Here is a 13379-nt window from a genome sequence, read left to right on the forward strand (position 1 = left end):
AAACTCTGCAGCCACCTTTAGAGACTAGAAGACATTAAATCATTTGCACTATGTGGTAAATAGCAACTATCCACACTGGCAGAGAACAAGATAATTATCATTTTATGGTGACTACTCGGCCCCTTGTAGTTTGCCTGGCACACAAAGGGCAGGCACTCGGTATACTCGTGGAGGGAAGAGACAAAGGAAGTACTGCAGATTTCTTAAACTTCTCTGAGCCTCAACTTCCCCATCTGTAAAATGGGCGCATATAGACACTTACCTGGGAGGGCTGTTGTGAAAACCAACACACCGGGAGGCCCACCGAGCATGCCTTGCACCCCATTCCCTAGGCAGACACCACAAGAGGCAGCCGAGTAAGTAAGAGTAACTTTTACTGAGCAATACAGGACTGAGTACTATGAAGGGTTTACCAGGATGGAAATGCACCCCATGCCCGCCCCGGCCACCCCCAACACCCAGAGACTACTACAGTACTTAGGAGTTACACACAATGGCCATAACTGCTAGATATCTGTTCGTAACAAACAAACCATAGCATATTTATACTATATCACATCGAGTGATTATAGAAATCCATATATATATTGCTTGTATAAAATCTTTTTTTTTGTAAAAAATATTAAAAAAAAAAAAGAAAGTATAAAAAAACATGTGCAGTTGAAAGCCCTGCCAGGACAGCCAGTCTGTAAACATTCGGTGAGTATGTGCTTTGGAAGGGCGCCCGCGCCTCGTGCCCGCAGCAAACTCCAGCGGGGCCGGCGGGGGTGTGCCCCGGCTGCCGCTCCGGCAGGGCCCCCCGCGCTGGACCCCGGGGGTGGGGCAGGGATGGCAGGGCCCCCCTCCCCCCCCACTCCCGACGGCACCCCCTCCGGCCTCGCAGCAGGGTCAGGAGGCAGGGCTGGGGGCAGGCGGGCTGCAGTCTGGCTCTGAGTTCCATCCCCAGCCGAATTTCGTTTGCAACCCCATGGCTTCTCCTGGCTGCTCCGAGGTCCCTCCGTGGGTGCCCTGGCGCAGAGGCCGGAGCGGTGCCCCAGGCCATTCGGTGCGGGTGTCTCTCTGGCCAGAGGTCTCTGTCCTGCCTCCTTCAAGCTGGGCCCCAGGCAGGGCAGCCCCACCCGAGCGTCTACTTTGGTCTCAGCGCTTGGTCCTTCTGGTTTTGTCAGCCGGTTCTTCCCCTTGTGTGGCTGATCGGAGTTTCACAAAAAAAGCCCGGCCAGAGCTGGCTGGGCTGAGCCTCGTTGTAAAGTTTGTCACGCAGCAAGGAAGGGCCCTCTGGGAGCCCTCGTTCTCTCCCCTCTTCCCAAATGCTCCTCCTCGTCCTCCTCATCCTGCTCCCAGCCCATGGTCACTTCTTCTCTAGCTGCTCCAACAGCGGGTTGCCTTCCGACTCGGGGGTCTTGACGCTGTCCGTCCGGACAATGCAGGTGGGGCGATGCCGGTTCAGCATCAGGATGAGCTGCTGTCGCTCCTGCTTCAGCTCCTCGATCTGAGTCTTCAGCTCCGCGTTCATGAGTTCCAGCCGCTCAGATTCCTGGAGCACAGAAACAGAGACGGGGCTGTAAGTTTTCGCTGGGGACGAGCTCTGCCTCTGGAGAGGTACAAGGCATCCCCAGCTGGCCCTTGCCTGTTTTCTGCCTGCCATGTTCCCACTGGAGTAAGTGACTTCCTGCAGCAGTGCCCGTCACACCGGTGACCCGGGCCAGGGTCAAAGTGGGATGAACCCAGGTTATATTCTGGGGGCGGCCCCTCTCGGGTCCCACCTCCCTCCCGTCACTCAAGTCACTCCAGCCACAGTGACTTCTTTGTAATCATGCAAATATGCCAACGCTCTCCTGCCTCCTGGCCCTTGCCCCAGAAACAAAGGGTGGGAGAAGAATCGTGGCTCAGGGGCACCAGAGCAGGTGCATGAAGGGTCCAGAGGGGATGTGGCCCACAGTTGGCAGTGGGTGGCAAAGCGCTTGGATGTGTGATGTGTAAATGTATGTTGGGGATATTTTGGCCTATGGGATCCCCGAGCCCAGTGTGGTCATGTCATTCCTCCTAAAATGTGGGCTTCCTGATTATGAGCCCCCAATTATTTAAACAGCCTCTTCTTTATCCCCTGTTATCTAGAAGCTTTGCTCATTGGGAGGCAATCAACTGTCATCCCTCTGGATCCAAAATAAAGTTTTACATCTCAAGTGAGATTCCCAGTGAACTTCCAGCTCAGTTGGAGAGACTCCAAGGAAAAGAAGCAACAATGGCGATTGGATTTTGCGGGGAGTTCACCTGTTCAGAGGGTGGATAGGTGATGAGCATACCATTTCAAGGCTTGGGGCGGTCAAAACAGTTAAGACAGGAAAGCTCCTGAATGATGTTTATTGGACTGTGTCTGAAAATGGGCAACTAATTCGAGAGTTGGAATTGACTCAAGGGCCAGCAAAGTTTTAGCCCAGTGGTTCTCAACTAGGAGCAATTCTGCCTACTGGGAGACGTTTTTGGTTGTCACAACTGGGGAGGGGGTTGCTGCTGGCATTTAGTGAGTAGGAGGCTGGGGATGCTCCTAAACATCCTGCACAGGATGGCCCCACAACAAGAACTATCTAGACAAAATGTCAACAGCTGAGGTTGTGCAACCTGTATCAGGCAAAGAACAAGCTGTGGTTGCCACTGCGTGTGTGACAACTGAGCGGGGTGATGCTGGCTGGGGTCTAGGGGCCAGCCCCTCTGGCAGGCAGGGCCGGGCTGAGCTCAGCCCCCTTCGGGGGGTCTTTGGGGCCCTTGGTGGGGCCCACACTCATCCCAGGGCTGCTGTCTCCCACCCGCTGGTCTGCCTGAACTGTCCTTGTGCTGGTCTCTGAGGTCACAGCACGAGAGCCCGGGCAGCTCAGACTGCTGAGACTTGTAGTCCTCGTGACCAGATACTGAGGGAGAACAGCCTCAAAAAAAGGAAAAAAAATGCTCAGGGGGGAAAATATTAAAAATCAGCTATGGTGGTTTTGGGTTCAACAGGATGAAGCATGATGGGGAGGCTGGCCCTGTCCCCTGTTCTCAGAATTCCAAGAGACTGCCATCTCTGGAAGCCAGGAGAGAGACGCCACGTGAAACCATGAGTCTATGACCCATCAGTTGGGGGCAGTTAGGTGCTAATCTTAGCTGCCTGCTCACTGGATCTGATGAGCTCATGACGTTGGGGACTTCTCGCAAACCCTCTGACCATCTGGTTCCCCTGAGCCAAGGTGTTAGCTCCAACTTTGAATCCTCTGAGCCTCTGTCTCTAGGAGTCTCTGTTCAATCCACCCACCCGCATTTGCTGAGGACTTGCAGGTACAATGAACGTCTGGGGGAATCAGGGTCCATACAGCAGGGAAGAGTTTACTGTGTGCCCATCAGCAGTGCAGGGGCTAGAAGACCTTCCAAGAGGGCTAAATGGCTAGGTCTAGCCTCGGGTTTAAAAAAATGGTTGGGTTGAGAAGGTCAGCTGGTGTGGAGGAGGTGGGACATCAGGAAGGGAACCCTGAGTGGACACAGACACAGACATGGGAAATAAGCTTAAGATGTGTTTAGGAGATGAAATCTTCCACTGTGACCATAGGTCACTTTAGGACAGAAGGGTAGAGAGCCTTCTGGAAGGCAGACTTAGAGCCACATCAGGCAAAGCTGTAGGGTCTGGAATCAGAGTCTAGAGAAAGTTTCCTAACTACCCTGAGTCTCAGTTATCTAAAGATGATGCTCATGGGGATTAAATGAACTCACACAGGAAAAGCCCCTTGTCCCCTGAAAGGTTAGGGAGGTTTAGGAATTTTTATTTTAGCGTTGAGCAAGGACCTACGAAGAAGGAGAAGGAGAAGCAGCAGAGGAGGAAGATGGTTCAAAGCAGCCTGGCCCGTCCAGGTGACTGGCTGTATCTGGAGAATGAGAGAGGCTGGGGCGCCTGGGTGGCTCAGTCGTTAAGCGTCTGCCTTCGGCTCAGGTCATAATCCCAGGGTCCTGGGATCGAGCCCCGCGCATCGGGCTCCCTGCTCGGCGGGAAGCTTGCTTCTCCCTCTCCCACTCCCCCTGCTCGTGTTCCCTCTCTCGCTGTGTCTCTCTCTGTCAAATAAATACATAAAATCTTAAAAAAAAAAAAAAAGAATGAGAGAGGCTGCCTGTGGACCTTGTTGGGGGGGGCGGGGTCCAAGGCCTGCATTGGGGGAAGGGGCTGCTGTTTGGGGGATGGCAAGGAAGCAGTCGGGTTGCAGGTGAGTAGACGTTAAAAGTGGACGTGCAAGGGCCAGGGTCAGACCCGCAGCATTCAGTACTAGGCGCCAATTTACCTCCTTGAAACGATGCATGTCGAACCAACTTCATGGGTGAACATCTGTGTCACACAAAAACCCAAATAGGCGTGTGGCTTCACACACACATTCATCATTGAAATGGCACTGTGTTCTGTTGTTTTTTTTTTTTTAAATGTTAGAGTATATCATGGAATATCCTAAACTCTGACCGGCCGGCTGTCGGAATGTAACTGACTGCTTTGTAGTTTCATTTCCCTTCTGTTTTATTGGGTGGTGCGATGTCTTTATTTATTGTGTAAGTAGAAGATGAGTTCAGAAGAATCTTTTTTTTAACCATGATTGTAGAAGTCGTCTGTGGTTTTATAACAGCAATTACCTGATCTGTTTTCCTAATTAATTAAGAAACGTGGGCTAGGATCTTCACATGTTAATTACGAAGCAAATAACTCTGCTTGCATTTTTGTTTATCGTTTTGGCTTCTGGTAGATATTTATTGCCCTAGAGAAAATGAAACCATTTGTTGTTTTAGAATAGAGTTAGTGCAAGTGAAAGTACATTGTCTCTACTACTGTGCTCTGCAAAGGCAGGAGAAAAAATACAGGTAAGGGGCTGGGTGTTTTGGCTTTTCATCCTGGCTATGGGACCTTGGCCAAGTCAATTCCCTTCTCAGGGCTTCAGTCTCCTCCCAGAAAATATAATGATTGGCCCAGGGGACTTTAAGCATTAAGATTCTCTGATTTAATCTTTTAAAACATAGTTACCCTAATGCACTTAAAAGAGTTCTACTTCCCAACTTTTTGGGTAAGTATTGGGAAGAAGGCTGGTGTGGCCCCTTCTGAGCCCCAAAGACCGGTCTGAATTAAAATCCCGACTCTGCCACTTGAGCTATGTCACTGTGAACCAGATCCCCAATTTCCCTGAGCCCAGGCAACCCGAACAGCGTGCTGGGCAGGAGAGGAAGCCCTGGGCTCTAGTCCCGCCTCAGCTGCTACGGGGCCTTGAGCAAACTTCCATCCCTCTGAGTCTCAGAATCCTCGTCAGGGGAGTGGGGGCTGCCTTGCCTCCTCCCAGGGTCACCGTCTTCCTGTGACGATCAAGGCTTGGAGAATGGCCATGAAGAGCGCAGAGCACCATGGGAGTGTGAGCTGGGGTTCCTGCTACCGAAGCCCAGGGAATGAAGGTGCAACAGGCGCAGCAGTTCCCGGAGTGCGAAGCGGAGGGGTTGTTGCCCCTCACTGCAGACGGAGGAGGTACCGAGGTCACCCTGGCTGCCTCAAGGACTCGGCTGGTCCAGGCGGGCGAACTTGGAGAGGCTCTAAGAGTCTCCCAGGGCAGCTCTAGGTGTCTGGGGGTCAAGGATGGGAAAGTGACTTTTTACGTTATACATATGTGTGTGGGGCGGGGGGAGGTACGCACACATATCCATATGTACCTCTGAGCCTTATAAATATTTTACCTGTTAAAAAATAGATTACAAGGGGTCCCTGGATGGCTCAGTCAGTTAAGCATTCGACTCTTGATTTTGGCTCAGGTCATGATCTCGGGGTCGTGAGTTGGAGCCCCATGTGGGGCTCTATGCTCAGTGGGGAGTCGGCTTGGGATTCGCTCCCTCTGCTCCTTCTCTCTCTCTCTCTCTCTCAAATAATAAATAAATCTTTAAAAAATAATAAATAAATAAATTACAAGAGAATTCCTCAGGTCTGTGGGCACTGGCTATCAACACAGCCATCGGCATCCATGTCCTAAACCTCACACCCAACTCTGTTTCCAAGGCCAGAGGGAAAGAGGAGCCTGGGAGGAGAGGCGGACTGGGATGGGCCCAGACAGGCCTGCCCAAACCCCCCTCCCAAACCCCAAGGCCACCAGGGACACCACCACAGCCACAGGACTGGTCTTCCCACTGCCCCAATCCTTGCCCCACGCTGCAGCCAGAGGGATCTTTCCAAGGTGCGTCTCTCTCCAACTGAAACCTTCCATTGCTCGCCATGACTACATCATCCATCATCATAATGGGGATACTTGTGAGAGTAAAAGCAGGTGCTATTAATAAATAGGCCAGGACCAGAGGCATAAAGGGGGATTGCCCCAGAGAGCGAAGCACAGAGGATCACCCTACGTAGCAAGGACGGGGCGGGGGGGGCACTGGCTATCAGTGCCCCCCCCCCATTCTCCTCCTTGTACTCTAAATTCCAGCTATACTGACATTCTTTTCAATTCCTTAATCACATCCTTAAGCACCTCTGGCCTCTGGCCTTTGCTTGCACTGTCCCTGCGCACCCCTCCATCCCTGTCCTTCATCTTGTTAGCTCCTACGTCTCGCCTATGTCTCAATAGCAGTCTTTCCTCTGCCGAGGCTAGGATAGGGCCTCACGGTGTGTCCTCACGGCCCACCGGGCTCGCCCAACACGAGGCGCAGCACACATTAACCATTCCCCACTTCTATCTGCTGTCCGATGCAGACATCGCCTGCTTGTCTGCTCTGCAGCAGGTACTCACTACACGCTGACTGGACGGACGGATGGATGGATGGATGGATGGATGGATGGATAACAAAGGGATAAATGAATTCTAGCTCTAACATTTGCTGGCAGTGTGACTCTGGGCAAGTAATCTGACCTCTTCTGAGCTATAGGTCAATCTCTACAATGGGGATAACCAATGTTTATCTCATTGGAATGTTATAAGATTAAATGAGGCATGTGAAATATCTGCATACATACAGGAGGTGCTCAGCAAATGTTCCTGGAATGTGGAGAACACCTAGCACCATTCATTTGGCACCATTCACCGCACCAGTGTGTGTTCACTTGGCATATCTTGCCTGCGAACTGGCTGACAAGCCCTGGAAGGCAGGGATCTGGTGTGAGACTTCTCCGCTCCCTGCTGTGCCTCACCCAGCTCCGCGGGCACTCAGGGCTGGACATGAGGTGCGGGACTCTCCATCCATCTACAAGGCCCATGTGAGACATGTGCCTTGGAAACTTCTTGAAAGCTTCCAGCCCAGAGCTGGTCTGCCTTCTCTTCCAAGAAGGCTCCCAGCTCTCAGAGTCTAACTCCCACCTGTAATGGCCATTCACCTACCCCAGATACTTAGAGCCCAGTGGTGTACACATGGCCCCATGCTGTCTACCCCTGGGACCTTGGATTTTCTCTCTGCTGGTTGCAAGCATGGGAAGAGACCCATATATTCCCCACCATCAGAGAAAACCCGGGCCACGTCAGCCTTGTGTCTCCAGGTCCCACGGGAGAGACTATGTCTGCTCCTTCCTGTGTGTCCCCAGTGCACCTGACACAGTGCTGGGCACTGAGTACATGGATAAAAATGCTTGTCAGCGAATCAACGACTGAGTGAAAGAATGAACACACAGACGAACGAACGAATGAATTAGAGCTAGCAGAGCAGAGTGTTAAGAACAAATGCTTTGAAGTAGCCTCAGGTCTGAATCTCAGTTCTACCACTCAGTTGCTGAGGGGCCTGGGCAAGTAACTTAACCCCACCATGCCTTAGTTTCCCCATCTGTAGAAAGACAATAATGAAGCGCCGACCTCATACAGTTAATATGCCAACGAAGAGATAATATACTTACAGGACTTGGCACTCTGCCCAACTTTACAAATGTGAGCCACCACTGTTACTTGTTGCATCCTATAGAATAGAGCCGGACCCATGGATTATTATTGCAACTATCATTACTTAGTAATGAACAAGTGATCCAGAGTGGGGAGGCTGGAAACTACCAGCCTGGACTGATTAGCTTTCCTGGTCATGTCCCTTCACTGCCATGCATCATTTTTGAGATGCGGCAAAGGCCTAAGAGCTAGAACTCCAGAGGGAAAAAGAACAAACACCCTGCTTGGCACAGTCCAGGTGTAAGGGCAGGGACCCGCTCTGAGGGCTGGGGAGGGAGGTGACCCCCTCTGCTGGCCTTCGAGTGCAGAGCTGACCTCTGGTCCCTGGCAGCAGAGGCTTGGGGGTCACCCTCAGGGAGGCTGAGGGCAGCCAGACGGGATGCAGGGCTGGAAGAGCCTCCTGCAGCTAAGGGAGGAGCTTCTCTCTCTCCTGGTGCTGCATCCACCGCTCACAAGTTGGGAGGTTGTCACCTACACGTCATTAGCATCCACCCTAATAGACAACTTTGGCAGCCACCAGGGTTTCGAAATGAGTAGTAGCAGTCCTAGGCCCTGTGGGTCAATCGGCACCAGGGTCTGACCTCATAGAGGGGACTTGGCTCCTCCCACCTTCTCTGGCCTTCTGGGGATCTGGCTGGGTGGGACCTGAGGCCAGAGACCCTGGGTTGTCTTGGGTCAGGGAAAGGGCACTGGATGGGAGGCAGGGAAGAACAGAGGGGTGGCGGCCCTGTGGGCAGATGCGGGCCCGTCCACCTCGATTCCACAGGCTTTGGTGCCGAGCCCGCTCTGAAGAATGAGACAGGCGTCCCGCCCCGGCCCCTGGCCTGCTCACCCGCTGCAGAAACTCCGTCCGCTCCTTCTTCTTGTTCCGGCATCGGGCCGCCGCGACTTTGTTCTTCTCCCGGCGCCTTTTCCTTCGCTCCTCTTCTTCATCTAGCTGTGAGGGGCACAGAGCCGCCGATGAAACACGGAGGCAGGCCTGGAGGGCAGCTTCCCTCCCGACACACACAGACAGATGGGCAATCCCCCTCCTAACCCCCATCTCGGCGGTGAGCAAGCTGGCCCTGCCTGCCAGCCGGCCTGCTTCCTGGCCGGTGGGATGGCAGCGTCTCCCAGCCGGCCCACGGGTCCTCCTGGAGCAGGTGGGCAAACCTGGGAGGGCTCAGTGGCCCGGGAGGGCAGGGCTGCCTGGGTTCTGCCGAGTCCAGCAGGCTCCGAGCCTAGCAAGTCTCCTCACACAGAGGTGACACTGACACCCAGCGGGCAGTGGCAGTCTGTTCTCTTGCCCAGCCCGAACCTTCTGGGCACTATTTTCCAGGCCAGCAGTCCCCAGGCACTTCCTTTAAAAAATGCCTTGGGCATGAACACAGATTTCACGTTCTACCCCCACATACTTCCACCTCCCCAGGTACCCTCCCTCCTGGTCCTTCCAGAGGCTCCGATCCACCTCCTGGCGCTCCTAACCAGTCTCCCCAGTCTCCTCACCTGGCTTTGATCCTTCTCCCGGCTTCTGCATGCTCTTTCCCCATGACACCCACCTGTATCCCAGGATCCCAGGGTGCCCCAGAGTGCCCTGCGCGGGACACAAGCAGACAGGCTTCCTGAGTCTCCAGCTTTGCTTGCTTCTTCCCCAGGACACTTTAGAAAGTTCACCGTGCATAAGACAGGGCCCATTAAATGGGAAGGAAGAAATTCACTGCCCACCAACCCTGACTTTCAGTGAAAGTTGCAGGTTCTCTTGTTTCCTTAATAATAACAACAATAACTGCTCTTCGATGCCTATTTGTTAAATGCTTTCCACAGAGATCATGTTATCCTCACGGTCAATGAGGAAGGTCCTATTACTGTCCCATTTTACGGTTGGTGGGACCGAAGCTGCAGGGTTCCATTTGCCCAAGGCCATCCGACTAAGAAATGGCAGGGTCGGGATTCTAACTCGGATTTCTCTGACTTCAACCTTCCTGCTCTTGACTGACCACGGGCCCACACAGCCCTAGCCCTGACCCATCAGGGTCACTTCGATGCAGTGCCTCTCGCTGTCCGTTAGCGACCAGGGGGGTCTGGAGGACACACGGGACCAGCTGGGCTGAGGACAGCTTAGAGGCCACGAGAGAAGTCGTTGGACTGCTCTGGGCCTGCCAACTCTCTCACTTCTCGAGCCAGTGGGGGTGAATCTGGCAGCCTGAGGCCTGGAACAAGGTCTCAGCAGAAAGGGCCCCAGGCCAGGAAAATAAACAGCCTCTCTCCATGCTCTCCCAGCATGCTCTAGGAGCTTAGGACCGACAGCCTGGCCGGAGACCAGCACGCATGGCCATCGGCGCAGGCCCTGGTGAGGCGGTCCTTTCTCCTTCCCCGCCACCTCTGAGCTTCTCCCTGACCCACTCCCACCCGTCCTGGGAGGCTGGCTGGAAAGGCACCTTGTCAACAGCGCCACACCCAAGCACCTCCCAGCCCCTTGGCCTCCCTTGAAACAGAACCAGAAGTGACAGCTCCTCTGGCTGACCTGCATCTGGGAAAATAGAAACCGGGACAAAACTGATTCCGCCCAACCTCAACCTCACCCCCAACACAGCCGAGGTAACCGTGACGACAGGCAGAGGGAAGGAACGGGAGGAAGTGGCTGGCGGTGCAATCTCCCCTCGGCCAAGAGGGTTTGCCCACAAACTGCCGAGCTGATGTGTGCAACCCGGGCAGTGCGGGGCTCATGGGGCCGGAGTGAGCCCGGGCTCTGACAGAACAGCCGCTTCCTGGGGGACACAAGCTCCATCCTCCAAGACCCCGCTCCCCACCCCAGCCCTGCACAAAGCCAGGGGCAAACGGAAGCTGCTCCAGCTGCAGATTCAAAAAGGCTCAACGCTGGGCGTTTAAGAGCTCAACTGGGCCAGGCTGATGCCCCCATCGGGGCTGCTCCAGCCTCATCCATCCCCTCCAGCCATCACCCTCCCTCCAGATGTCTCCCCCTTCTCCAAGCCCGCCTGAGACGACCTTCCTTTCCCCATTGGTAAACTCTTACTCAACCTTCAAAAGCAAATGTCACCTCTTCCAGGAAGGCTCTTTTGACTCCCCAGATAGAATTAACTGCTTTGTGCTGCCACAGCCCTGTGAGTACCAGGCTGTAAGAGTCTCTCTCACATCTCATCAGAGTTCTCTGTTAATGTGGGTATCTGTCTTCCCTGCTAGGCTGAAGGATGGGGGACCTGAGCATCCCCAATGCCTGGATAGAACATGGCACTTCATGCGGGCTCAGTAAGTGTTAGTGGAATGAACGAAATAAAAGATTCCAGGGAAAGATGGCATAGGCTTGGATTCTATAATTATAAAAACGATTTACTGCCTATGTTTGCCTCTGATAAGCTTTCCCCCGGTGCTAGTAAGGAGACTTTTCCACCAGGGTTGGCCTCTTCTGTCTGTGCAGGAGGCCAGCAAAGCTTGGGGGTTCGGTCCTGTCTTCCCCAGAAGCACACTGACCACAGACAGAGCCTCGACCCGGAGCAGGCCCCTGATGGCTATGGTAGGTCTGCACAAATCCTGAATAGGCCCGGACACAGTCTGGGCTGGGCAACCCTCTGCTAAAGTTCCACGGGCCCCCAGTAGCCTCCAAACCCATCCCCAGGCCTCTCGTGCACCCATGCTCCACCTCAGCTGACATCTCCCAATAAGGCAAGAAATGGCCCCAAAGCCCCATTACCACACCTTCCCCATTGACACTGTGCGGCATCTTCCCCAAATCCTCCTGCTGCTATGTAAGAGCCGCTGAGGAAATTTGGAAAACAGCAGCTGAAGTCCTGCCAGAAACAAGAGGGGAGCTGGGCAGTGCCCTCAGCCTTCTCATCCCCACGGGCTGACTGTGGCCCAAGCCCCACGGGAGCTCTGTGCCCACCCCCGTACTGCCGCCGCCACCAGCCTCCTCCGGGCCTTCCCTCACCACAGTGAGGCCACTGCCCCTGCTCCCTGATGTTCCCCAGAGTTTCTAAAGCATTTGGCCGCGTGGGGGTGAGACAGGAGAGAGTGTTTTTGCCACACACAGTTCAGCCATCTAAAACTGGAACCCCAAAATGGGGCATGACGATTTTTTTCTGCAGATACAGCTGGAAGAACGAGAATATTTAAGAGGGAGGCAGCCTGACACTCAATACATTGAAAGCCCCACGAGATGGGGGCCTGTTCCCAAACTTAGCTCTGGCTCTGTTTTTCCCAAATTCCCGGGAAGGCCCGGTGCAAAGCTGTCTGTGTTCTGGGGTGAGAAGCGAAGGGGTACCCTTGTGCCACACTTCACACTGGAGGGACAGGCTAGGGGACCCACGGCCGAGAGGGTCCTCATGTTGAGCAGTCCCTCCTCAGACAGCCTGTTTTCAGGTCTCTGCTGGTGGGCTGGGGGACCCCTAACGACAGCTGACGGGACGAGGTGTGAACAGTTGACCAAGCTGGGCTGGAGTCACCTCCTGAAATCTGAAATCAGACCGCTGGACCAGGGGGCAGCCAGCTTCAGCCCTGTGCCCAGAGAAGCAGAAAGATCAGGCTGCTGATGTTCGGAGACGAGCAGAAACCAAACACCATGTGTCAGGAGAGAAACCAACACTCAGCCACAGAGGGGCATCGGGGAGACAAAAAGAGGGAGTGGGTGACAGAGAGGAAAGGAGGGCCTGCCCCAGGATGAGGTGTCCACACTTACTCTCGAGCTCACGCAAGGGCAGGGCCGGCACCCAGGACTGATTGCCTCCCTAAATGCCATCTTGCAGCGCATCCTGTTTGCCTCACACTGTCCAGGCCCTGAGAGAGAGAGGGAGCTCCAGACAGAGAAGGTGAAGACAGAGACTGAGAGGAAAGAGAGGAACACAGAGAGACAAAGGCACAGAGCCATTAGAAAGAGAAAACAGAGGCATGAACAGAGGTTAGTGGTTCAGACGGGCTGAGAGAACATAGAGAAAGCACACACGGAGAATCCTCTGGATTCCACCCCTGGAGGGGCCTGCATTTCCTGCCCCTTAGGTCCATGGTGCATACCCCTGGATCTATCCTGAAACATTCCTCCTCTGGCCTGGAGGGAGTCTGAGAAGGTTTCTGCCTCTGGGACACCAGGGTCCCATCCTTGTAAAGTCAGGGGATGCCAGGTGATAATGAAGGAGCAGAAGGTGTCCTCCAGGGATGCAGGAGGGGAATCACTACCACCCAGGAGCCATGCTTCTAGAACAGCTGGGGAAACGGCAGAGCCTGGATGCAGAAGGGCTTGAGCAACCAGAGGTGGGTCACCTCAGCAAGCATCAAATCCTCGGGCCTTGAAGTCCCAGCAGGCTAAACGGTCTCAGTAACCCATCTAGGACAGCCCTGTTACCCTCCCCACTTTTACAGATGAGAAAACGAAAGCTATCAAGGCTGCCTGGAGGGTCAGGGACGGCTTCCAGTCCAGGCCTTTTGGCCCCAGGGCCCAAGTGCCTCCTGCTCTTTGAAGGGTTGGTGGTCTATGTCACAGGCCCCCTGTCCTTTCCG

General features: G+C 54.1%; 1 protein-coding gene across 1 annotated transcript in view; it reads right to left on the reverse strand.

The window, feature by feature from the left end:
* Positions 1-357: 357 nt before the first annotated feature.
* JDP2 (Jun dimerization protein 2) overlaps positions 358-13379 on the reverse strand; it is a 38449-nt gene continuing 25427 nt past the window's right edge. Inside the window, exons 3-4 of the mRNA XM_088024512.1 lie at positions 8725-8829; positions 358-1534 (exon numbers count right to left, since the gene is read on the reverse strand). Coding sequence (XP_087880638.1) covers positions 1349-1534; positions 8725-8829 — 291 coding nt within the window. The 3' untranslated portion in view covers positions 358-1348. The remainder of the gene's footprint in view (positions 1535-8724; positions 8830-13379) is intronic.

The sequence above is a fragment of the Eumetopias jubatus genome, unplaced genomic scaffold (genome assembly GCF_037043125.1).
Source record: "Eumetopias jubatus isolate StellerSeaLion01/CBP00866 unplaced genomic scaffold, mEumJub1_p1.0 scaffold_7, whole genome shotgun sequence".
In the NCBI taxonomy this organism is placed as follows: Eukaryota; Metazoa; Chordata; class Mammalia; order Carnivora; family Otariidae; genus Eumetopias; species Eumetopias jubatus.